Genomic DNA, 27,670 nt, shown 5'->3' on the forward strand with positions numbered 1-27,670 from the left:
GTATATCAGAAAAAAAACTTTTTGTATCTTCTTTTATATAATTGGCTAGCTTATCTTCTTATTTCATCTTTTCTCTCTTTAAGGTTTTTTAGTTGCCTTCTTTTGGTTTTTAAAAGCTCCCCAATCCTCTACTTTCCCACTAATTTTTGCTATATTATATGCCCTTTCTTTTGCTTTTATGCTGTCTTTGACTTCCCTAGTCAGGCATGGTTGCTCCATAGTCCATTTAGGATACTTCTACATCTTTAGGATGCATCTCTCCTGCACCTTCTGAATTCACCCCAGGAACACCAGCCATTGTTGTTCTGCCATCATCCCTGCCAATTTCCCCTTCCAATCAACTTTGGCCAGCTCCTCTCTCATGCCTCTGTAATTTCCTTTACTCCACTGTAAACCTGACTTCAGCTTCTCCCTCTCAAATTGCAGTGTGAATTCTATCTAAGGGTTCCTTTACCTTAAGCTTCCTAATCAAATCTGGATCATTATTTAATACACAATCTAGAATTACTCAAACACAAGCTGCTCTAAAAAGCCATCGTGTAGACCTTCTTCAAATGCCATCTCTTGGGATCCAGCTCTAGTTGGATTTTCCCAATCTATCTGCACAGTGAAATCCCCCATGATTATCATTATATTGCCTTTTATACATGACTTCTATCTCTTGTTTTAACTTGTACATCAAGTGCTGGCTACTGGTCAGAGGCCTATATATTACAACTTCCAGCTTTTCACCCTTGTAGTTTGTTAATTCTACCCACAAGGATTCTACATCTTCCGAATCTTATTCACTTTCCAAGGATTTGATTTCATTTTTTACCAGCAGAGCTAATCCACCCCCCCTACTTATTTGCCTGACTTTTTGATACAATGTGTGTTCTTCCCAATTATGATCTTCTTTAAGCCACAAATCAACAACACCCACATTATCTTTCGTGCCAGTCTCTAGCTGCGCTACAAAAATCATCTACCTTATTCTAAAAGGAATTAAAAATGTTTTAAGTGGGGGAGGACAGAAAGGAGTAAAAGGGAAGGTGTAGTTAGAGGAGTGTGTGTGAATGATACAAGTGATTTAGTGCCAATGAAAGAGGGAGCAATATGTGGTGAATAAAAGAGCATTGATTTCTCTAACTTCCATGTATTTCTCTGCCCTCTCCCATCTCTTTTTCCATTTTCCATTCCTGCTCCTTTTCTCGCTCCTTTCCTCACTCCTTCCCTGCCCATAACCTCACTCTAGTGCCACTTCTTCCCTTTCTCCCACCAACCACTCTCCTATCAAACTCCTCCTCCTTCAGCCCTTTGCCTTTTGCACCTATCACCTCCCAGCTTCTTTCTTTATTTCCACCCACCCACTTTCACCTTCACCTGATTTCATCTATTACTTGCCAGCTTGTACAACCCCACCACATTACTCTGGCTCTGCCCCCTTCCTTTCCAGTGCCGATGAAGGGTCTTGACCTGAAATGTTAACGCTTATTCCCTCTCCATCGATGCTGCCTGACTTACTGAGCTCCTCCAGCATTGTGTGTGTTGCAGAGGTGTGTGGGAGGAGGCGTGAATAAGAAGATGAATACAGTTCAAAGTGAATGGGAGGAAAAAGCCTGCACGCTGGTGAATTATGATACAAGACTGGAGTAATAATATCTGCAGATTCATAAACATGAGATTCTGCAAATGCTGGAAATCCAGAGCAACACACAGGGAATGCTGGAGGAACTCAGAAGGTAATCTGGGCACCACAGTGTTAGCTGTGGTAATAGTATTACAGCTTAGGGCATTTTGGAGTTCAGTTCATGTGCCGTTCTGTAAGGAGGCTCTCTGCGTCCTTGCTATGGAATGCTTAGGTGTTCCCAGATGCTCCGGTTTCTTCCCATAGTCCAAAGACATACTGCACAGGCTAACTGGGTCATTGTAATTGTCCGGTTAGAGTTAACGGGGTTGTGTTGCAGGAGTGGCGTGGCTGGAAGGGCCAACTCCACGCTGTGTCTCTAAATAAATAAATAATCTTAGGTCAGGCAGCATCCATGGAAATGGGTAAACAGTCGATGTTTTGAGCTGAGACCCTTCATCAAGGCTGAAAAGGAAGGGGGAATATATCGGAATAAAAAAGTGGGAGGAGGGGAAGGGGAACAAGCTAGAGGGTGATTGGTGAAGCCAGGTGGGTGAGGGAGGGGGGTGAAGTAAGAAGCTGCGAGGTAGGTGATGGGTGGGAAAGGTGAAGGGCTGGAGAAGAAAGAATCTGTTAGGCAAGGAGAGTGGACCATGGGAGAGGGGGAAGGAGGAGGGGCACAAAGGGGAGTTGATAGGTGGGTGAGGAGAAGAGGTAAAGAGGCCAGAGTGGGAAATAACAGAAAGGAGGGGGGAGAAAATTACTGAAGTACAAATTAATATTCGTAACATCAGGTTGGAGGCTATCTAGACGGAATATCAGTTGTTGCTCTTCCATCCTGAGAGTGCCTTTATCATGGCAGAAGAGGAGGCCATGTCGGAACTGGAATGGGCATTGGAATTGAAATGGTTGACCACTGGGAAATTCCTCCTTTTGTGGATGGAACGGAGGTGCTCCACAAAGCGGTTCCCCAATTTACGTCAGGACTCAGCGATATCTGGAGTGGTGGGGTTTAGCATTGAGTCTCAAGGACTGTAATGACCCAGTTAGAAGATGAGGTGCTGTTTCTCGAGTTCTTTTCAAAACATTTAGGTAGCTAAAGACAGAATGGCTGATGCCTTGATGGCAGAATGTTCATCAAGGACCCTCAGCATCCAGGTCATGCTCTCTTCTTCACTGCTGCCACAGGAGCCTCAGGACCCACACCAGCAGCTTCAGGAACAGTTAGCACTCTTGAACCAGAGGGGATAACTTCACTCACCCCATCACTGAACTGTTCCCAAAACCTATGGACTCACCTTCAAGAACTCTTCATCTCATGTTCTCAATATTTATTGCTTATCTATTTATTGTTATTATTTTCTTTTTGTATTTGCTTGGATGCGGTCTTTCATTGATTCTATTGTGTTTCTTGTGTTTACTGTGAATGCCCACAAGACAATGAATCTCAGGGTTGTATACAGTGGCATATATGCACTTTGATAATAAATTTACTTGGAACTTTACTGTTTTTCTGTTTTGCAGCAACACGATGTGGAGAAGCTGTACAAACTGGAAAATAAGGTGGTTCAGGCAGTCAGCGACCAGTGAGTACTGGGTCAGTGGAAAGTGGAGGGGTAGTTGGGAAGGGGATGGTGAAGTGGTGGCTGTCAGTGATGAGACAATGCCTTTCACTTCTCCCTAATGATATGAAATTGATCAACAGTGAAGCTTCACAGCAAATGTTCTTTCAGGGACTCGGTTCCAAAGAATGGCAGATGCAGTTTAACACAGATGAAGGGCGTTACGGTGGTGTAGTGGTTAGCATGACACTATTACAGCTCAGGGAGTCGGGGTTCAGAATTCAACACTCTGTAATTCCCTGTGAATGTGTGGCTTTCCTCCGGGTGTTCCGGTTTCCTCCCATAGTCCAAAAGGGATACTGGTTATTAGATTAATTGGTCATTGTAAATTCTCCCGTGATTAAGCTGAGGTTAAATCGGTGGGTTGCCGTTGGTGCAACTCAAAGACCTGAAAGAGCCTGTTGTGTGCTGTATCTCTAAATAAATAATTGTGAGGCATTGTATTTTGGGAAATTAAAACAGGACAGGAATTGCACTGTAAGTGGTAGGACCCTAGAGAGGTAGAACTGAGAGACCAAGTGCATAGTTCCCTGAAAGTGGCCATTCAGGTAGATAGAGTGCTGGACAACTCACTTGATTATGGCCATAGATAGTGTGTCCTGTTGCAACTGTACAGGTTCTTGGTGAAACCATGCTCGGAGTATTTTGTGCAGTTCTGGTTGCCCAGCTGTAGGAAGGATGTAATTTAGCTGGAAAGAGTGCCGAAAAGATTTTGTGAGGATGTTTCTGGGAGTGGAGGGCCTGAGTTATAAGGAGTGGCTGGATAGGCTGGGACTTTTTTCCCTGGAGTTAAAGAGGCTGAGGGGTGACTGTTTAGAGGTTTATAAAATCATGAGAGGAGTAGATAAGGTGAATGATCAGACTTTTTCCTGGGATAGGCGAGTCTAAAACTAGTGGGCAAAAGTTTAAGCTTAGAGGGGAAAAGATGAAAAGGTCATTTGAAGAACTTATTTTCACATAGAGGTGATGGGTGTATGGAACAAGTTGCCAGAGGAAGCGGTGGAGGTGGGTGCAGTTACAATTAGACATTTTGATAAATTACAGGGAAAGAAAGTAGTGGGTAGGCTGCAGGATGGGGCGCAAGCTGATGTTTGTCTCCATTTTGCTGATTAAAGCTCCTATGGTTCGACGATTAAAGGGAGATTGAAGCATCAAAGCAAAAACAGAGGGGGAATGCCAGCTGCCTGTCTTTTGATTGGTTGCTCTGTACTGGAGAGGGGGGAGCCTGCTGCTGCGCCTGGAGAGTGTGCCCAGGTTTTTTTCTGCGTTTTGGATGTGGACTTTGGACTGTAGGCTCTATTTTTCAGTCTTATTGTTTTTATATTCTATGTTTTTCGCCCAATCTTTTTGTATTTTTGTGTGGGGAGGGGTATTTGCAGGTCAATGTGCCTGTTTCATTTTTGTTTTTTTTTGGGAGGAGAGATTTGGGAGTTGATGTGCCTTGATCTGTTATTGTTTGTTTTCTCTTGCTGGGAAGGTGGGATTTGGGGTTGCTGATTGTTCTGCCTTTCTTTTCTTTCTTGGTTTCATGGCTACCCAGAGAATTGAAGAATTTCAGAGTTGTATGCTTTGATAATAAATGAAACTTTAAACCTTGTGAGACCTGGGCCAAATGCAAGCAAATGGGAGTAGCTCAGGTTGACATCTTGGTCAGCATGGATGCGCTAGACCGAAGGACCTGTTTTGTTTAACATACTACATAACTCTATGACGCTCAAATCCTGAATGTTTAATTAATATGTTGTATCCACCTTTTCTTTTGCAGATTATGTTTTCTTGTCCGTCCTCGGATTTCCAGTGTAAAGCATATAGCAGGTAAGATTGTTCAGAAGTGCTGATCAAAATAAACGTGAAATAGGTTTGGAACATCTCATGTTTCAGTTTGTGCTCTGGCCCTTGTATACCAATCTTGCCTAACCGTAGGTCATAGGGGCAGAATCATACCATTCAGCTCATTGAGTTTGCTTCAGCATTCTCCTGTCTTCTCCCCATAACCTTTGATGTCTCTACTAACCAAGAACCCATCAACCTCCGCTTTAAGTATACTGAATGACTTGGCCTCCACAGCAGTCTTTGGTAATGAATTCTACAGATTCACCACCATTTGGCTGAAGATATTCCTCCTCATCTCTGTTGTAAAGGAGTGTCCCTCTATTCCAGGGGTTCCGAACCTGGGGTCCACCACCCCCTTAATGGTATTGATCCATGGCATAAAAAAAAGGTTGGGAATGTCTGCTCTATTCTGAGGCTGTGTCCTCTGGTCCTGGACTCCCCCTCAGGAGACATCCTCTCCGCATCTAACTTACTAAGAACTGGAAGCCAAGTCATTGTGTATTGAGCAGTGGTGCCCTGGGGAAGAGGCGCTGGCTGTCCACTCGATCTATTCCTTTTAATACGATAAGGTCTTTTAAGAGGCTTTTAGATAGGTACATGGAACTTAGTAAAATAGAGGGCTATAGGTAAGTCTAGTAATTCCTAAGGTAGGGACATGTTTGGCACAACTTTGTGGGCCGAAGGGTCTGTGTTGTGCTGTAGGTTTTCTATGTTCTGTGTTTCTATGTATATTTAAAATGGAGGTTGATAGGTTCTTGATTACTAAGGGTGACAAAGATTATGGGGAGAAGACAGAAGAACGGATTTGAGAGGGATAATAAATCAGATTTGATCGAATGGTGGAGCAGACTCAGTGGCCAGATACCTGGTTGTGCTCTATGTCATATCATCCTCCGCTTCAGATATAACCAATGACAGCATCCGTGGCAATGAATTCCCCAGATTCACCACCCTCTGGCTAAAGAAATTCTTTCTTATCTCTGTTCTAAAGGGACGTACTTTTACAACAGTGTCTCATTCTTGGAGCTAAGTGGCGATGCAGTGCTGTTCTGAGGAGATTAGGTTTCCTTCCACAGGCAGCAGAAAAGCGCCTGACAGGTTTGATGGACCTTTGAGTTAGGGAGCTCACGTGGAGGATGAGTTTTGATTCTATATCTAGCCAGAGGGAGGAGCCGTGCGCGTGTGCAGCACACCAAGCAATTGCTGTGGTCACTTTACCTGTTGCATTCATTCTGTTAGGTTGCTGGAATACTTGTCAGCATTTGTAAAGAAAACAGAGGAAGACCAAAATGAAGCAAATTAAGAAGGCATACTGTTATACAGAATTGTACATGGTTCTCTAGCCTAGCGAAAAAAACAAAAAACAAAAGGACTTTCCACCTATCACCATCACAGAACCTTTGCAGTGGACTGCTTTTGAAAAGAAGTCCCTGTTTCATTGAAAAGGAGAGGAGTTGCGTTTCCACAGCAACTTTCACAGGTTACATCTCACATTGTTTCACAGTGAATTAGTTCTGCTTGGTTGTAATGTCAGGATTACAGCTTCCTCGATGGCTACAGCTGGAACTTCTGTTGTAATATAGGGAATACAGCTTCCTGAATGGCTACACCTGACAATTCTGTTCTTATTGATGCAACATATAAAACATACTATCTGGCTGTATAATGGCCTGTTATGGCAACTGCTCTGCATATAACTGCAAGAAACTGCAGAGAGTTCTGGACACAGTTCAGCACATAAAATAAACCACCTTCCCTCTCTGGATTTTATCTACACTTCTTGTTGCTTCAGTAAAACAGCCAGCATAATTATAGACCACACCCACTCCATACATTGTCTCTTCCCCCCTTTCCCTTCGGGCAGAGATTACAAATCCTGAAAGCACGTACCACAAGGCTCAAGGACAGCTTTTACCCCACTGTTATCAGACTCTTGAACTGACTTCTTATGCAATAAGATGGACTGTTGGCCTCACAATCTACGTCATTAGATTCTGGTCACCGAATTATAGGAAAGATATCAATAAATTAGAGAGAGTGCAGAGACGATTTACTAGGATGTTACCTGGGTTTCAGCACTTAAGTTACAGAGAAAGGTTGAACAAGTTAGGTCTCTATTCATTGGAGCGTAGAAGGTTGAGGGGGGATTTGATCGAGGTATTTAAAATGTTGAGAGGGATAGATAGAGTTGACGTGAATAGGCTGTTTCCATTGAGAGTAGGGGAGATTCAAACGAGAGGACATGATTTGACAGTTAGGGGGCAAAAGTTTAAGGGAAACACGAGGGGGTATTTCTTTACTCAGAGAGTGATAGCTGTGTGGAATGAGCTTCCTGTAGAAGTAGTAGAGGCCAGTTCAGTTGTGTCATTTAAGGTAAAATTGGATAGGTATATGGACAGGAAAGGAGTGGAGGGTTATGGGCTGAGTGCGGGTAGGTGGGACTAGGTGAGATTAAGAGTTCGGCACGGACTAGGAGGGCCGGAATGGCCTGTTTCTGTGCTGTGATTGTTATATGGTTATATGGTTATATTATGTTCTTGCACTTTGTTTACACTTTCTCTCTGTAGCTGTTAGACTTTATTCTACGTGTTCTAGTTTTACCTTGTTCTACCTCAGTGCACTGATCTGTATGAACAGTGTGCAAGACAAGCTTTTCACTGTATCTTGTTATATGTGGCGATAATAAAACAATACCAATATCAATAGCAAATTTTAATGATTGTTCATGAAATTATCCCCAAGCAAGAGGTAGGGGAAACTGCATTCACCAGAGTGTGTGGCCAACTTTAATGGAAGTCTCATCTTATGAGTAATTAATTAACAGACCAGACAAATCCAATTGTACTGCAAGCTTTTTCTTTGCTTTTGGTTATATTTTTTTCAGTCTGATTACAGCATTGGTGAATGTTAACAGAGTAAAGAATATGTATTTTTTCTTTCAGAGATTGTCAAAGCAGATAAAGTGGATAGCAGGTTGCGCAAATACAAGATCATCTTCACTCCTCAGAAGGTGAGCAGGCAGCACCTCAATTGTATTGGGTTAAGAGGGTCTGATGAGAGGGGTTCTCACTGAAACCTATCAAATAGTGAAAGGCCGAGATAGAGTGGACATGGAGAGGATGTTTGCAATAGTGGGGGTGTCTAAGACTAAGAGGCACAGCCTTAGAATAGAAGACTGTCCCTTTAGAGAACAGAGATGAGGTGGAATTTCTTTAGTGGCTGGTGAATCTGTGGAATTTGTTGCCATAGATGGTGCTAGAGGCCAAGTCATTGGGTATATTTAAAGCAGAAACTGATAAGTTCTTGATTAGTAAGGGTGTCAAAGGTTACTGTGAGAAGGCAGGAGAATGGAATTTAGAGGGATAATAAATCAGCTATGTTGGACTGGCAGAGCAGACCCGATGGGCTGAATGGCCTAATTCTGCTCCTATGTTTTATGGTGCTGTGGTCTATTATGTCTCAATAGGGAAACAAATATATGTTTAGGAGCTGAAGTAGGCCATTTGGCCCATCAAGTCGTCCCTGCCATTCAATCATGGTCTGATCCAATTCTTCCGGTCATCCCCACTCTCCTGCCTTCTCCCCATACCCTTTGATGCCTTGGCTAATCAAGAACCTATCTATCTCTGCCTTAAATACATTCAATGACTTGATCTCCACAGCTGATCGTGGCAACAAATTCCACAAATTTACCACCCTCTGACTAAAGTAATTTCTCCACATCTCTGTTCTAAATGGACATCCTTCAATCCTGAAGTCGTGCCCCCTTGTCCTAGACTCCCTTACCATGGGAAACAACTTTGCCGTATCTAATCTGTTCAGGCCTTTTAACACTCGGAATGTTTCTATGAGATCCGCCCTCATTCTCCTGAACTCCATGGAGTATATCCCAAGAGCTGCCAGACGTTCCTCATACAGTAACCCTTTTATTCCTGGAATCATTCTCGTGAATCTTCTGAACCCTCTCCAATGTCAGTATATCCTTTCTAAAATAAGGAACCCAAAACTGCACTCAATACTCCGTGTGGTCTCACTTGTGCCTTATAGAACCTCAACATCATATCCCTGCTCTTATATTCTGTACCTCTACAAATGAATACCAACATTGCATTCACCTTCACCACCGACTCAACCTGGAGGTTAACCTTTAGGGTATCTTGCACATGGACTCCCTTTGCATCTCTGCATTTTGAATTCTCTCCCTTATCTAAATAGTAGTCTGCCCGTTTATTTCTTCCACCAAAGTGCATGACCATACACTTTCCAACATTGTATTTCATTTGCCACTTCTTTGCCCATTCTCCTAAATTATCTAGGTCTCTCTGCAGGCTCTCTGTTTCCTCAACACTACCGCTCTTCTTTGTGTCATCTTTGTGTATCTTTGTGTCATCGGCAAATCAGCCACAAATCTATTAATCCCATAGTCCAAATCATTGACATACATTGTAAAAAGCAGCAGTCCCAACACAGACCCCTGTGGAACTCCACTGGTGAATGGCAGCCAGCCAGAATAGGATCCTTTTATTCTCACTTAATGTTTTCTGCCAATCAGCCAATGTTTCACCCATGCTAGTAACTCCCCTATAATTGTATGAGTTCTTACCTTGCTAAGCAGCTTCATGTGCAGCACCTTGTCAAAGGCCTTCTGAAAATCCAAGTACACCACGTCTACTACATCTCCTTTGTCTACCCTTCTTATAATTTTGTCAAAAAGTTGCAGTAGGTTTGTCAGGCAGGATTTTCCTTTCCTTTCCTGGTCTTGTCATGTGCCTCCAGGTACACCGTAATCTCATCTCTTAACAATCAATTTCAACAACCTTCCAACCACTGATGTCAGGCTAACTGGTCTATAGTTTCCTTTCTGCTGTCTCTCACCCTTCTTAAATAGTGGAGTAACATTTGCAATTTTCCAATCATCCGGTACAATGCCAGAACCTATCAATTCTTGAAAGATCATTGTTAATGCCTCCATTTCCAGCTACTTCCTTCAGAACCCGAGGGTTCATTCCATCAGGTCCAGGAGATTTATCCACCCTCAGACCATTAAGCTTCCTGAGCACCTGCTCAGTTGTAATTTTCACTGCACATTCTTCACTTCCCTGACACTCTTGAATGTCTGGTATACTGTGGATGTCTTCCACTGTGAAGACCGGTGCAAAATACACATTCAGTTCCTCTGCCATCTCTGCGTCTCTCATTACAATACCTCCAGTGTCAATTTCTATTGGTTCTATACCTACCCTTAACTCTCTTTTATCCTTTATATACTTAAAAAAACTTTTAGTATATTCTTTGATATTAGTCACCAGCTTCCTTTCATAATTCATCTTTTCCTTCCTAATGTCCTTCTCAGTTTCCTTCTGCAAGTTTTTAAAAGCTTCCCAATCTTCTATCTTCCTGCTAGCTTTGGCTTCCTTGTATGCCCTCTCTTTTGCTTTTACTTTGGCTCTGACTTGTTAGCCATGGTAGTATCCTTCTTCCATTGGAAAATTTCTTCTTATTTGGAATATATACTGACTGGGAATGAAGTTAAACTCCCAGCAGGTGCTGATTTCCCAGAACAGGGATTTTGAAAACATTTTAGTGGTACCTTACAGATCCTCAGGATGCACCCCCCCCCCCCCCCCCCCCCACCAAAATACAATTTATAACTAATGGAACAGCCATTGTTGTGATCTGGCCAATTTTAACAGCAAGAAGGTCTGATAACGTCAGTGAAAACTTAATGGGAACATTAATGGAAACCTGAAAAAAAATGAACGTAAAGCCAAAAGGTTTGTTTGCTCCTTGTGTACCCTGTGCTCCTCTGCAAGGAAACTGCAGCCAGCTGCTCGGTAAAAAAAGCTTAAAATAGTGTGTTTTAAATGTTAGACTCGTGTTGAAATGGTTCTGTGGGGTGTGTAGCAAGATAAACACAACTGTGACCTTATTGAATCAGAATGAGGTTTAGCATCACTGGCATATGTCATGAAATTTGTTGATTTGCAGCAGCAGTACATTGCAATACATAATGCAAAATACCTTAAATTGCAGTAAGAAATATATATTTAAATTAAATAAGTAGTGCAAAAAGAAAGGAAAATAGTGAGGTAATGTACAGACCAACAGTGGTTGTATCATTGGCAAATTTATGGATGGTGCCTGTGCCTCGCTCAAGACTTCCTGTGATGATGATCAGAATGACTTCATTTTGTGATCTTGATTGAGGAAATTATATTGAACATTCCTGGAATATGGTCATGCCATTTCTTACGTCCAAAATATATGTCAGTCTGGCTCAATACTCATCTGAAAGGTAGCATCCTTCGGTATTGGCCTGGAACCTTCTGCTTAACTCTGTGAAGCAAAACATGAACCCACAATCTACTGACTCAGGAGCTGGGATTTCTGCTGGTGGAATGAACTGTAAAGTATGAAAACTACAATCCAGTCAGGGTTAGAGTTTGCTCATGATGCTCCTGTGATCAAGTAAGTACCAGGGGTTTGGTCTCTAAACTCATGTGTCAAGTTGCCAATTTAAAGCTGAGGCTTTATAAGGCATTGGTTAGACCACACTTGGAGTATTCTGAGCAGGTTTGAGACCCCTATCTAAACAATGGTGTGCTGGAATTGTGAGAGTATGCACAGAAAATCCACAGCCACCTTTGTGACACCAGGGACAAGTCATACATTTATACAAATCATAAGCGATTACAAGTCCACCCTGCACATCACTGACAGCGACGCCTCCCTTCCTGATAGGCTGAATGCTTTTTGTGCACGATTTGACCTATTTGAATGATGTAACATCGAGGGAAGCCCTCTCTCCTCTTGAGGAACAGGCACCCTGTCTGGCCGCAACCGAATTGAGGAGGACCCTAGCCACAGTGAACTTGTGCAAAACTGCAGGGCCAGACAACATACCTGGTCAGGTGCTGAGGGACTGTGTGGCCCAGCTAACAGAGGTCTTAACGGACATCTCTGAAACAGTTCAGTAATTCTGCAGGCTTCAAGGCTTCATTCTGGTGCCCAAGAGAGCAACGGTAACTGGGCTAAATGATTATCATCCAGTGGCACTGACTTCAACAATCATGAACTGCTTTGGCCAGTTGGTAATGGATCGTATAAAATCCCTCTTTCCAGCTCCATTGGACCCTTTCCAGTTCACCTACCACTCAAACCAGTGCACTGATGATGCCATAGCCTCGGCCCACCACTCCATCCTGCCCCACCTAGAAAATGATGACTTATGCGCCAGGATGTTGTTCATCGACTTCAGCTCAGCATTTAACATGATCATCCCTCAGTGACTAGTAGGCAAACTGTTCTCATTGGGACTCCAACACCCCTCTCTCTAACTGGAACTTGGACATTTTGTTGGAAAGACCCCAGTCAGCCTGAATTGGCAGCAACATCTCAAACTGCATCATGCAGAGCACTGCAGTTCACACTGCTGACTCACGAATGCACTGCCAGATCCTTTTCAAAATGCATCATCAATTACTACAGTGATTGAGTTGCGACACCAGGGACAAAGCATACAAATCATAAGCGATGGTGACAATGGTGAGTTGGCAAGAGTCTTGTCAAATGGTGCCAGAACAACAACAACATGAGTCTCAACTTGACTTAGACAAAAGAGACGATTATGGACGCAGGTTGACCACTCTATTGCACATCAATGGCTCTGCCATGGAGCAAGTGAAGAGCACTAATTTCCTTGGTGTGCATATAATGGACAAGTTAACCTAGACCCACATCTCCTCACTAGTCAAGAAGATGCAGCAGCATCTAAACTTTCTGAGGAGACTGAGAAGAGCAAGGCTCCCTGCCCCATTCTAACAACTTTTCTATATGCTCACCATCAGGACCGTTCTGAATGGCTGCATCATGTTGTACAGAAGCTGCAAGGTATCAGCCCACAAAACCCTACAGGGGACAATAAAAACCACCAAGAGGATCAGTAGGAGTCTCCCTTTCCCCTGTTTGTGACATTTACCAGGAGCATTGCAGACAAAGGGTGCAAAGCATTGTTGAGGATCCCTACCACCCGTCCCACTGCCATCAGGAAGGAAGTACAGGAGCATCAGGACTAGGACTGTCAGACTAGGTAACAGCTTCTTCCCTCAGGCTGTGAGACTAATGAATACCCTGCCACCACCGAGGTCTCGTCGCTAGGACAGCAAATTGCTTACTGTGCTGCACTTTACTACATGCATTTTGAATAATATTTTTTATTAACCTATTTATAGTGGTTACTTTTTGGTTTGTGTGCTGTGTGTGAAGTATGTTGTAAAGGTGCACAGTGGTCTGCAGGAACATTGTTTCGTTTGGCTGTATATATGTACAGTCAGATGACAAACTTAAACTTGATGATCCCAGGAATGAATGGGTTAACCTATGAGGAGCATTTGATGGCCTTGGGTCTCTACTTGCCCATTTTTAAGAATGAGGGGAGATCTCATTGTAACCTACTTAACATTGAAATGCTTATCAAGTGGATGTGGAGAGGATGTTCAAGATTCAAATACATTTATTATCAAAGAGTGCGTAAATTATATAATCTTGAGACTTGTTTGCTGACAGGTAGCCACAGAACAAGAAACCTGAAAGAACCAATTAAAAAATAAAAATAAAAGACCAACACTCAATGTGCAAGAGAAAGAAGATAAAAAGAATGTCATGCAAACAATTGAGGCCAACGACAGCATTCTGAACTAACAGTGAGTCCTCAGATCCGAACTGTGGAGCAGCCCAGAGGAGGCCCAAAGCCTCGTTATCAGTTCACCATATTAGCAGGGGCTGCCTTCATAGCCTCAGCGCCATGGAGATGACCATCGCAGACAATGAGCAAAATCAGCTCTTGTTCTAACTGCCGCTCTGTCTTTTCAGTCTACATTGAAATTGACTCAACAATGAAACAACAAAAGGCTCCGTGCCCTGGAGAAAGGAGCGTAGATCGCGGAGACCAAGCAAAATCAGCCCTCGTTTCCAATCTGGGCTGAGGTTTAAATTGTTTAAACAGTGCATTCATTGTACCTTGCACTAGGACCCAGGCACCGCGGCTGTGCATTGTTTCCTATAGTGGGGGTGGCGGGTGTCCTATGAACAGAGGGTCTCGGATGTCCCTTTAGAACAGAGATGAAAGGAATTTCTTTAGCCAGATGTTGGTGAATCAGTAAAATTTATAGCCACGGACAGAAATGGAGGTCAAGTCATTGGGTATATTTAAAGCAGAGGTTGATATGTTCTTGATTAGTCAAGGTGTCGAGTGTTATGTGGAGAAGGCAGGAGAATGGGGTTGAAAGGGAAAATAAATCAGCCATGATCAAATAATGGAGCAGATGGGCTGAATGGCTTAATTCTTATCCTATGTCTTATGGGAGATTTAATTAGTGTTTGCAGTCTGAGTGACACTACCTGATTGTAAGGAGTATAGTTCAGGAAAAACTGAGCCACATTCAGCTCGCCTAAGGTTTGTAAAGGGACTGACCTCAAATGAAATGATGACTCAATCATTCCACTCTGCTCTGCTTTCTTCTGAGTGGTGTTAGCCCAGTCTATAGTCACTGACCTGTTAGCATCATTAATCTGTATGAGTCCCAGTGAGTGAAACCAAGGGCACTCTTACAAGTTCCAGACAATGGACGTTTGCTGCTGTAGGAAGGCTTGGGCTGTATGGTCATATTCCCAGTCATCCCTGCTGAGTGTTCCATGTTTGTCTGGGGATCAGGTAACCCCTGGTGAGTACCTTCATTGTGATGGTGATGATCTGAACGGGGCCCAAAGCCATCCTTTTAGAGTCAGTTTAACCCGCCGGTATAAGCAGTAATTTCTCCAGGAAAATGCACTGAGTGGAGGACAGTCACACAAATTGAATGCTGTAATCTAATCTCATTCACCTCAAAATTTGGTCATGAGGATTGATTGACCATTGTCATCTTCACTCCTATCAGGCAGCCTAAACCTATGTAGTAAATACTGTTATATAACCATATAACAATAACAGCATGGAAACAGGCCATCTCGACCCTTCTAGTCCGTGCAGAACGCTTACTCTCACCTAATCCCACTGACTCGCACTCAGCCCATAACCCTCCATTCCTTTCCTGTCCATATACCTATCCAATTTTGCTTTAAATGACAATACCGAACCTGCCTCTACCACTTCTACTGGAAGCTCATTCCACACAGCTACCACTCTCTGAGGAAAGAAATTCCCCCTCGTGTTACCCTTAAACTTTTGCCCCCTAAGTCTCAACTCATGTCCTCTTGTTTGAATCTCCCCTACTCTCAATGGGAAAAGCCTAAACAGGTCAACTCTATCTATCCCCCTCATAATTTTAAATACCTCTATCAAGTGTCCCCTCAACCTTCTATGCTCCAAAGAATAAAGACCTAACTTGTTCAATCTTTCCCTGTAACTTAGGTGCTGAAACCCAGGTAACATTCTAGTAAGTCTTCTCTGTACTCTCTCTATTTTGTTGACATCTTTCCTATAATTCGGTGACCAGAACTGTACACAATACTCCAAATTCAGCCTTACCAATGCCTTGTACAATTTTAACATTACATCCCAACTCCTATATTCAATACTCTGATTTATAAAGGCCTTTTTTTTTCATTTTCAATCTTTTTTTTATTGATTTCCAAATAAAGAATATACAAATCGGAAGAGGAGTTTAACAAGTAGATAATATAAAAGACATATAAAAGATTGAAAATGAAATGAAAGGCCAACATATCAAAAGCTTTCTTCACCCTATCCACATGAGATTCCACCTTCAGGGAACTATGCACCATTATTCCTAGATCACTCTGTTCTACTGCATTCTTCCATGCCCTACCATTTACCACGTATGAATATTCTTCAACCACGCTAGGGTTTTGGAAACAGCAGTCACCAGGTCTATAATCTTCATCAGCCAAGGTCAAGGGCTGCAGCTTGTTAAGCACAGTCATTATTTTGGGAGAATACTCCACTAGACGATGGAGTTCAAAGCGACAGTGTGTTGGTATTCAATAGGTGCATTCAATAGGTCAGAGAAATGTATACCATATACATCCTGAAATCCTTTTTCTTCGCAAACATCCACGAAAACAGAGGAGTGCCCTTATTCAAGTGGTAGCTAGGAAATGTCCATCAATAGCCACATCTTGATAAGTAATATCTGACAGTATGGTGTCCGGTCTGTTAAACTCATGCACCTGGCAATGACACAAGCCTCTCCAGTATCAAGGGCATCTTCAAAAGGTGATGCCTCAAAAAGGTAGCATCTATCATTAAGGACCCTCATCATCTGGGACATTTCTGGGATACCTACTCTCTGGGAGTAGGTACGAGGGCTTGGATACATACTCAACATTTTAGAAACAGCTTCTTTCCCTGCTCCATCAGGTTTCTAAACAGTCCATGGACACTACCTCATCTTGCTCTCTTTTTCCATTACTTGTGAATATTGTAATTCATTGTATATTTTGTGTATTACACTGTACAGTACTATTATTATGGTTTGTATACCTCATACATACTTTGATAATAAGTGTACTTTGAACTTTGAAAACAACAAATTTCATGACAAGTGTCAGTGATGATGAATTTGATTTTGATAATATGGTGATGGAAATATATTGTAACCTATGTCAATATTTTTCAGTTCTATATGTGTGAGACAGTGCTGGAGGAGGAGGGAATCTTTGGAGGTAAGACTAGTTGCTTCTGTAAAATTGCACTGTCTGTTTTCTTGGCCAGGTGGCAGTACTGGGAAAGAAATGTTTGGGTCCCAGTTCTGTTTAAAGTAAGCACTACATTTCATGCTGTACTGAGGAGGCGCTATCTTGCTGAGGACACGTTAAACCAAGACCAAGTCTGGCTGTCCTCGTGTTTCAGTTATTAATGACAGATAACCCAGGTGAAGTCATTCAATTGAGCCAGAGCTGACAATAAACTATAACGTATGTTACTTTATGATCACTATGATCTTGCACTTTATTGTTTACCACATTGCACTTTTTTGGTAGCTTTTACACTTTATTTCTTATGGTTACCGTTTTAACTTATTTTAGCTCAGTACATTGGGCCATGATTTGATCTATATAAACAGTTGACCTATATAAACATGACAAGCTTTTCACTGTGGTTTTGGTGGAATTGCAATAATAAACCAATACCAACAGATGTCAGCATTTCTACTTTAAATTCCTTTAATGCATCCTCTCCAGTGGGAAGATGGAGGTGCCTCCTGTATTTAATAAGGTGGCCACTGAGTGTATCTTTGTGTCTTGTGCTGCTGTAACCTGTCCATTTCAAAGTTCGATGTGTGTTCAGAGATGCTCTTTTGCTCAACACTGTTGTAACACATGCTTATTTGAGTTACTGTTACCTTCTTATCAGCTTTAGCCAGTTTGGCCATTCTCCTTTGATCTCTCTCATTAATGAGGCATTTTTTCCCCACAGAACTACTCACTCACTTTCTGTTTATTGCACCATTCTCTGTAAACTAGACAGTGTTGTACATGAAAATGACAGGAGGTCTGCAGTTTCTGAGATATTCAAACCACCCCATCTGGCACCAACAATTATTCCATGGTCAAAGTCACTTATATCACATTTCTTCCCCATTCTGATGTTTAGTCTGAACAACAACTGAACCTCTTGACCATGTCTGCATGCTTTTTATGCATTGAGTTGCTACCACATGATTGGCTGATTAAATATTTAGATTAACAAGTAGTTGTACAGGTGCACCTAATAAAGTGGCCACTGAATGTAACTCTTTGGCTATGGCAGATTCTGATTTAAGGACTAAATCTGCAACTTGAACATTGTGGTCTGAATTGTATTTGCTGCCCCTGCCCTGTCATTTGGTTTTACTGGACGACTACATTTGGTTTTGATTTGTTTGCAAAACTATGGAAAGTTGACCATTCAAGGGTGAAATTCAAGAAAAGATCTAGCTCAGTACTTGGCAACTAGGAAACAATCAAAAGGAGAGGTGTGGGCTGTATGGGGTAGGTTTTATTCACACAAAGATTGGTGGGTACCTAGAGTGTGCTGCAATGGGTTGTTATGGAGGCAAATACAATAGAGGTGTTTAAAGGCTGTTGGATAGATACAGGAATCTGGAGAGAATGGATGGTATAGGCAGATGTACAGTGATTCCACTTAAATGGGATGTCGTTCAGTCGGGGCAGCCATTTAGTGGATCAACTCGCAATTCTCTTTGGTTTCTTTTGGACACTGTGCCGTTTAATTGAGGCAGGAGACTGTTGGCGAACGATTTCTAACTAGCATCAGACACATGCGTTTGCGTGGCTGTTAGACACTACATCATGCTTTGAGTGATCAGTTTTTAACTAGCGTCACTTGCGTGTGTTTGCGTTCAAAAAGCAATGATTTTTGTCACTGATAGTTGGTGAGAAATAAGCAGTAAAACAATTCAGAACTATTTTCCTCACTGCTGTTTCAAGCGTTCCGACTTAGGGATGCCAGAAGTGGCTGGGAGTGAAAATGAAGTGATTTCAATGCTTCAGCAGTTAGGAAATACAGAGAATTTGAAGGTATCAACAATCATTTTGAATGTTACAATGAAAATGAAGATTCATAGGAAGCATTTGTGCAAAGCATTATGTGAAGGCAGCCCGTTATCTGCACTACGTGTGTGCTGATTTTGTTCATGTACTGTCACAGCACATTAATTCCTTCATCAATAACTATCAGGAACTAACACAGAGTTTTATAGTACATAGAGATATTGGTAATGTTCTAATTTATTCTGTGTTTAATTTAAACACATAAGTTGTTACTCAGTTAAGCGGTAGCTTCTCTTTTTATTCCAATTAACAGGAACCCATTGTATTAGTTTAGGCATTCATTCATTACTAGGTTAATTAGGTCGACACAGCATTGTGAAGAGCCTGTTTCTGTGCTGGGCTGTTCTATGTTTTAATCTATAGTTGGTGTTTTTTAAGCATTTTGAAATCATTTTATGACTTGCTTTGTAGATGTGACATGTGACGAGTGGTCCTTTCACCTACTCCCCCTGGATGATGACATCATAAGCATGGAGTTGCCTGAGTACTTCCGTGACTATTTTTTGGTGAGCGGTGTGCTTTATGTTCTTGCCATTCCTACACACTCCTGTGTTCTCCTTGCCTAGAGCTCTTCAGGCAGCGAACTGACCTGAGGTGCTTCATTTGCGTGCTCTCAAACTGCCTGAGGTGGGTAAGGCAGGTGGAGGTAGGCTTCCAGCAGCATCTTAAGGAGGAGTGCTAAACCTATTTTGTTTGGCCTGCCCAGTTGTGATGGGTTATTAAATGACTGTAATACACTCAGTGGCCACTGTAGGTACCTAATAAAGTGGCCACTGGGTTTACATTTGTGATCTTCTGTTGCTGTAGCATGTGCTTGGGTAGGCTGCAAGTCTCACCATGCTTCCAGTGCCAACATAGCATGCCCACAACTTGCTAACCCTAACAGGTATGTCTTTGGAATGGGGGAAGAAACCCATGTAGTCATGGGGAGACCGTACAGACTTTAGCAGGAGTTGAACCCCATTCACCATCACTAGTTCGGTAGTGTTATGCTAACCACTGTACCACCATACTGCCCGATATGTCGTGTTCTAGGGTTGTGTGTTGTTGAGGTTCGGGCTCAGGCTGATGCAGAACCTGACCACTGTGTTTGCCCTCAGGAAGGTGACCACCGCTGGATATATACAGTGGCGAAGGCTTTGCACATACTGCACTCTCTGTTTGGACCATTCTCCAAGACCTACGGGATTGGCCGCTGTGCAAAGGTAATAGAACATGAAATTAGAATGAAAGTGGATCAACCCTAGAAATCTTATACAAGGGATATCATAAGACAAGCAGATAGAATACCATATGTCCGTTCATCTAGTAAACATTGTAACTTGTGCTAGTGAAGCTGATGGGCATTAACTCAGTGTTGTTTGCTACAGACGTTGGTCTGTTAGGATTCAGGTCTCAGACCTAAGCAACATCTAATCCCGTGACATCAGAATTAACCAGGATTTAGGTGTCAATTTAAATTATGTATTCAAGCCAAGTGGGCCATGAAGTCTCTGCCTTCTGATTATCAGTTGACAACATTAAATGCAGTTCTTTTGCCAGTGTAATCTGTCCTGCACAAGGACTTTTGATGATGACAAGGATTCTACATGCAATGAGGTTTCAGGAACTCTGTTCAGATTCTAGTGTGCATTGATTCACACATACATTAGGTTTTAAGTCAATTAGGGGCTTCAAGGTTATCTAGAAAATGGACATTTGCAGTATGAATTTCAGACAGAGTGTAGAGGGAGATTTATTTTGCACCTAACCTGTGTTGTCCTGCTCTCGCCCTCTTTGGAAGCTTTCGAGAGGGTGCGGAGGAGACCTACCAGGATGCTGCCCGGATTAGAGAGCATGTCTTATGAAGACAGACTGAGCGAACCAGGGCTTTTCTCTTTGGAGTGAAGGAGGATGAGAGGTGGCTTAATAGAGGTGACTTACAACAAGATAAGAGCCGAGCCATAGATGTACTGGACAGCCAGAGATTTTTTCACAGTGCGGAAATGGCTAATACGAGGGGGCAAAATTTTAAAATGATTGGAAGGAAGTGTGGGGGAATATTAGAATTGTTTTTTACATAAAGAGAGGTAGGTGTGTGGAGCACCATGCAGGAATGGTGGTAGAGGCAGATATATTAGGGACATTTAAGAGACTCCTTGATAAGCACATGGATGATAGAAAAATGGAGGACTCTGACAGATTGACCTTAGAGTAAATTATAAGGTTGGCACCACATTGTGGACCGTACAGACTACAGTGTTATAGTGTCCAATATTCCAGGATGAAGGGAATTTCAAACAATTTTTAACCTGTTGTGGCAATATTTTGGGACAGTGTAGAGGGTGTTTCTCTCCCTTGTATACACTGCATTTAGAATTCTTCTCTTTCCACTGTTTGTATTTGTGCTGTCACTCTCTCTTGTGATTTCACGTCTTGGTTCCTCGTTCACTGTCACCTCTTACTCTCTTTCTCCCTCTCCTTTTCCTTCTCTCACTTCTCATTGAGTTCTCTAATTTGCTCTTTCTTTCCTTACAAGTACTGTTTCTCATTATGCCCTTCGTACTCCTGCCCTGTTTTCACACCCACCTGTTCTCTTTCGTTTAGATGACCTACCAGTTGTGGAAAGAAATTGTGGAGGAGACTGAGGGTGAACCAAAACCACAGCAGGCCAGCATTGGTCGAGTTTTCTTCATTGACCGAGGTACAACAGCATTAAGTACAAAAAGCGATGACTTCCGTTAGAATCACAGCAGACCAAAACCCTTGCACTCCGCTGCAGCTTAAAAGTCACTAATGAATCACAAATATCTGGTGAATCTTTAGTATGTAATGCTCATGTTCATCAGTGATTAGGTGGATCTGTGCTTGGCCTGTAAAGAGTGTTCTTCCCACTCCCATAGTATCAGCATAGACTTGCCCATCCGCCTGTTGGGTGTTGTGTCTTCTCTACCTTATACGTAGGTTGAAGCACTAGAGACAAGCCAGGAAGCGGGACTCTCCTGCTGTGGGCCATGACTGAATCAGTATCAGGTTTATTATCACTGCCATATGTCATGAAATTTGTTATGTTTGTGGCAGCAATACATAAAATAAAGTACATGTTACAATAAGAAATGTATAAATAAGTAGTAGCGCAAAAATAGTGAGGTAACATTAATGGTTTCCCAGACCGTTCGGAAACCTGATGGTGGAGGGGAAGGAGCACTGAGTGTGTGTCTTCAAGCTCCTGTGCCTCCTCCCTGACTGTAGTATTGAGAAGAGGGCATGACGTGTGGTGGGGGTCCTGAATGATGGATGTCACCTTTTTGAAGATGTCATCTGTTCAGCCTCTGCGACTCATAGTGTGCCTCTATCAAATATACCTAGGTTAAAGGTACTTTTGAGCCCCAATTGGTCTAATCATTCATCTCCACATACATCCTAACACTGTAGACTGAATATTGTGGTCTTTTGCCAGAATCAGTGATAAACAACGCATCACCCAAAGAAAAGCTGACTGAATTCTACCCATCATAGCCAAGGGCATCAGAAATGGAAGCGGGATAGGCTATCTGGCCACAGACACACTAGTGCCAGCTGATGAAGTTTTCTGCTTCCATTTTCCCCCATGGATGCTAATGACAGTTGTGATATTACATACTGTCTTTCTGAACAAAATCACGTGTGTCTGTAGTCTTGGGGTCACTCCTCACAAGTGAGTGCAGATGCTGGAATCTGGAGCAACAAGCTGCTGGAGGAGCTACACCACCTGTGTGTGGCAAGGGAATTGTTGATGTTTCATGATGAGATATGATGCAGAGTTTGACCTTAAACATCGACATTTCCTCCCCCACAGATGCTGCTCAACCACTGGGTTCCTCCAGCAGATTGTTTATTACTGCTTACCATGTTAGTCAGTAAACCCACCATACTGCCAGTATTATGGAATTAGCAGTGACAGCATGGTAGCTTAATGCTATTGCAACACCAAAGACCTGGGTTCAATCCCTGCCAAGTCTGTAGGAGTTTGTAGTTTCTCCTCTCGATGGCTTGGTTTCCTCCGGGTGCTCCAGTTTCTCCCCATAGTTAAATGGTCATTGTAAATTGTGCTGTGACTAGCTTGGATTAATTAAGTCAGGGGATTGCTGAGCAGTGAGGCTCAAAGGGCCGATGGGCCTAATTCATACTGTATCTCAATAGATAAATAAATAAGATCGTCTGGAAATTTCATTTCCCGTTATTACCTTGTCAGGTTTCACATTCAGACACATGTGCTTTCTCTGCAGACGTGGATTACGTTACCACCATGTGTTCGCAAGTTGTGTATGAGGGACTTGTGGATGATGTATTCCGAATCAAATGCGGTGGGTGACTTTCCCCTGTACTGTGTATTATGTTCCATTGCCAGCTGTGAGCTCGCTACATATGGGAAGGCTGTTCCCTTTCCTCGCGGAATTGAGAGTGAACAATGGTGGGCAAAGAAGGATTGAGTAGGCCACGTGTTAGAGACTGAACCTTAATACTTGTGAAAGGTGTGCAGCCACCTTTTAGAGTACAAGACATCAACTGAATAAATTACATGGAAATACATAGACTCAGCTGCCACTTTATTAGGTACACCTGTACACTATTAATGCAAGTATCTAATCAGCCAATCCTGTGGCAGCAACTCAATGCATAAAAGCATGTAGACAAGGTCAAGGGGTTCACTTGTTGTTCAAACCAAATGTCAGAATGGGGAAGAAATTTGACCTAAGTGACTAATTGGCCATGCAATGATTGTTGGTGTCAGACTGGGTGGTTTGAGTATTTTAGAAACTGCTGATCATCTGGGATTTGCATGCACAGTAGTCTCTGGCGTTTACAGAGAATGGTGCAAAACAAAAAACATCCAGTGAGCGGCAGTTCTGTGGGCGAAAACTCCTTGTTAGTGAGAGAGGTCAGGGGAGAATGGCTAGACTGGCTCAAACTGACAGTAACCCAAATAGCCTCACATTACAACAGTGGTGTACAGCACACCACAAATATACTTGTATTGACCACTTTATTAGGTACAGGAGGAGCCTAACAAAGTGGTCACTGAGTGTACATGTACATGACAGAAGAGGACCAAGAAACTGATGATAAATGGCCACAGAGGCGTGATGTACTTCAGTTTGCCTCTAGGTTTCACCATTGTTGAAGATATCCCATCAGGAATTGTAAATGTTTCCCGGAGGGCTTACTTCAGATGCTTTGACTCATTGTCACACAGGGTGGTGCAGGACTGGGCCATTAGGCGTACGGACAATCATGTCTTTTTTCCAGTTAAATTATGAGCAAATAATAAAATTTAGTGATGTTAGGTGGAGAATTAAAATGAGTCAGAATATTGTGGTTGAGTGGGCAGGTTGGGCCTCAGTTTAAGATTGAGCCCAAAAGATGATGCCTTGGAAGTCAAACCATCTCTGTTAGATTAGGGTGTGGAATTGTAATCTTTCTTGTAATTTAACTTTCTTATACTTGCTTATAGTTTTTTTATATAATCACCTATTTATGTGTAATTATTCAGTAAATTTTCCAGTAATTGTGGTCTAGCAGATTCTGTATTTTTTTTAGAAGCTTCTCAGTTTTTTTGTTGCAGGTGTCACACAACTTATTTTATAGGTTAATTGTTGTCACTGGAATCTGGTTATCTCTACTCAGAGTATGAGGTAACCACGACTGCTTTTTCTTTGTTTTTGTCTTTGTTCGTTCTTTGCTCTTGTAACACTTAATAACGTGCTGTAACCACCCACTTTATGCCTCATTCTTGCCTTCTGAAGAACCTCCAAATGCAAATCACTATATCTAACATCTTTGACTGAAAGTTGTTTTTGAATGCTACCCATTGAACTGGTGTTGCGGAATGGGGTATTAAACTTTGCTATTCTGACACTCACAAATGAAGACAGTGATATGGATGAAAGGAGAGTTGTATCATGGCCTAGGTCAGTGTTTCCCTGGACAGACATGGGTAGAATGCTAGGTGACTGAATGGAATTAATTTCAGTTTGTTGTGTTGGTAGACTCTCAGACTGGATAGAAACATGAGGAGTCCCACTTTTCACCATGCTCTCTCACAGTGTCTTGAACTACAGGTCTAGAAAACAAATCTGCCTTCTCTAACAAATGAACTGGAATCTTTGATGAATTTCAGGGAGTGTGGACTTTGGCCCTGACGTAACACCTTCAGATAAAGGTGTGAAACTGTTACTGAACTCTCAGGATAAGGTGAGAGAAACCTTTAAATGGTCATGAAGCTAATACAGTCACTTCAAACTGCATTACAAACCAAGCATTTGATGGAGAAGTAATAGCTGTTTAACCTCTACACCTGACTGAAAAATAGTCTTGTTATGTATGCAAGGAGCAAGAACTAAATTGAGTATAATTTTTACTCAATCATGTTAGTAACAGTACATGCTGGGCAGCTTACAGTGTGGGAGCTACAAACCAGGCCTGCCGACTTGGAGTGGATGTTTCAAGTTGATGCGTATTCGGCCCATGCCCAAAAGAGAGTGCTTCCTGCACATAGGTGACCCTGTTGATTCACCATACAATTAATTGGCCACATGCACACTCGCCACTTTCTTGCAATTGATCTGATACAGTACAAGTCTAATACCACTGAAACTGTTGGATTTGTCACCCTTCCTCGTGTTTCCTTTCACCAGAGAAATGTCCAAAATACAACCTGGCAACTCTGTCCTATTCTGATTTATTGCTTGCTTGATTAAGTTCTGTCAGTGCCGATGTTCAGGAAGGAATGCTGTTAGAGGTGTCACATCACTGAGAAAATTCTGATTCTTCGGTATCAGTAACTTTTGGCATTTCATGGAATACTCCCCGGTAGCTCTAGAAGATAGAACAAAAAAACAAGGTGCTGCACAAACTCAGCAGATCAGGCAACATATGTGCAGGAAATCTCACTTCATTCCACCACCTGCTTCACCAATCATCTTCTAGCTTGTACTCCAGCACTCTCCCCCCCCCCCACACCATTCTTGCTTTTCCCCTTTCCTTTCCAGTCCTGATGAAGGGTCTCAGCCTGAAACATCGATTGTCTATTCATTTCCATAGATGCTGCCTGACCTGCTGATTTCCTCCAGCATTTTGTGTGTATTGCTCTGGATTATTCAGATCCTTCATCTGGACTCTGGACTGCTCCAGACACTAGGATTACTTTTAACCACTCAATGTCACATTTTTATTTTTGCTTTTTTTAAACTTGAGTTTAATGTTTTGGGCTGGTCAAGTTACAGATTAGGGTTTTGCCCTGCAAAAGTTATATTTTGACAGAACTGAGCAGAGCTGATGACTGCTTACCTCTAGTTATGTTGTTTAAAATTGATATTAAACCAGTCCTAAAGGAGTAATCACTAAGTGTGCAGGAGAAGTTAAAGGGAATGCCATGGATAGATGTTACAATGAGGATTGTGTTTTCTCAAGAATTATACTGTTCCCAGGAACCGTTTTTGGGCCAACACCTTTAATTCATTCATTCAGCACATCTTCTTGTCCCTTCTCCTGAAACATGCTAGATCATCTCTTGTATCCACTTCTACCCTCTGCTTTGGCAGAGTCTCTAAAAACTGAGACATTTTGAGTGAACAAGTTTGGGTCTTGTGATTGTTAGGCGATTGAAATGTGTTTCTTTTTTTAAAACTTTATCACGTATTTTCAAATCTCAGCAAGAAGTTAAATCTTTTATTTACACTTGTTGCTGGTTTTCCAGGTTTTCCAAGAGATTCGGAATGAACACTTCTCTAACGTGTTTGGGTTCTTGAGTCAGAAAGCAAGAAGGCTCCAAAAGCAATACGATGTGAGTATCAGTGGAGGAGAGTGGGAGGAACCTTTTGCATTTATGAACAGTATTTTGTTAGCATTTAAAGGTGTTCCTATTGAAACAAATGCACTGAAGGTCTGCATTAATACCTCTTTGAAGATAAGTTAGTGACTTTTACCAGCATCTTCCCAAATTCAGAGCGGAGTAGAGCTGGCAACGGGATTCTTGGCCTCCACTGAGATAACATTTAGTAACTTAAGCAGAGGGTGGAAATTTACGATTCCTTGTCAAGTGACTCTTGTTAGGATGAATGAGAAAGACACAGCCAGTATTTATTTAGAGATACAGCACAGTCACAGGCTCTTCCGGCTCAATGAGCCCACATCACCCAATTACACCCATCTGACCAATTAACCTGCTAAGCTGTACATATTTGAGCACCATGCGGTCAGGGAGAGAATGAAGAAAGAAAAAGCCCCTTCAGAAGTTATGGTGAAAATCTGGGAAAAGGAAAGGAGGGCATAGTCAGGGTGTGAATGAGCTTGGTTTGTTGTTCCACACAGAAACGCCAAGGGATGGACATTAAACAAATGAAGGACTTTGTGTCTCAAGAACTAAAGAGTTTGAAGCAGGAGCATCGATTACTGAGTCTTCGTAAGTACCTAAGGTCAGCCATCTTGTGATACACAGGGGCACTGTATTTTGTGGTTAATTGTTCGTGTCAGGATCTACACTGACTGAGAAAGTATCTCATTGTCAGAAGTGTAACCTCAGGCTGAGTGAGCAAAGACTATAACATTAGTCTATGGTGATAATATTATAGCCAGGTAATCACACCTGGATTAGGCACCACTGTCTTCGAAACATCATAAATTACATTCCATATTCTTTCACATTTTATTTTGAGCTGCTGTTTCCAACCAGTTGTTCATTTTGAATCTCTCCGAAACACTGTACAGCCAACAACAGGTGTAAATAAAAGATTCAATTTCTTTCTCGCGGAGATTTGAAAATGTGGTAAAGTTAGAAACAAGCATTCAGCTCATTGCTCCAGACTTGTCCGGCCAAAAGGTCGCAGCTTTTGGAGACGTTGCCAGAACAGAGGGTAGAAATGGATGCAAGAGTTGATCTAGTGAGTTTCAGGAGAATAGTCAAGAAGATACGGTGAATTAATTGAAGGTGCTGGCAAAAAAAAGGTTTCTGGGACCAGTACCATTCATGGAAAAAAAAACACTAATCCTCACTGTTACCTTTGACCACTCCTCCACA

At 42.2% G+C, this 27,670-nt stretch overlaps 1 protein-coding gene across 1 annotated transcript in view; it reads left to right on the forward strand.

The window, feature by feature from the left end:
- vps33b (VPS33B late endosome and lysosome associated) overlaps positions 1-27,670 on the forward strand; it is a 48,452-nt gene that overhangs the window by 4,574 nt on the left and 16,208 nt on the right. The window contains exons 3-13 of the mRNA XM_073024790.1: positions 3,131-3,192; positions 4,994-5,043; positions 8,004-8,071; positions 16,698-16,743; positions 19,045-19,139; positions 19,734-19,838; positions 21,220-21,316; positions 22,881-22,958; positions 24,773-24,846; positions 26,351-26,437; positions 26,965-27,055. Coding sequence (XP_072880891.1) covers positions 3,131-3,192; positions 4,994-5,043; positions 8,004-8,071; positions 16,698-16,743; positions 19,045-19,139; positions 19,734-19,838; positions 21,220-21,316; positions 22,881-22,958; positions 24,773-24,846; positions 26,351-26,437; positions 26,965-27,055 — 853 coding nt within the window. The remainder of the gene's footprint in view (positions 1-3,130; positions 3,193-4,993; positions 5,044-8,003; positions 8,072-16,697; positions 16,744-19,044; positions 19,140-19,733; positions 19,839-21,219; positions 21,317-22,880; positions 22,959-24,772; positions 24,847-26,350; positions 26,438-26,964; positions 27,056-27,670) is intronic.

Source organism: Hemitrygon akajei, chromosome 21 (assembly GCF_048418815.1).
Source record: "Hemitrygon akajei chromosome 21, sHemAka1.3, whole genome shotgun sequence".
NCBI lineage: Eukaryota > Metazoa > Chordata > Chondrichthyes > Myliobatiformes > Dasyatidae > Hemitrygon > Hemitrygon akajei.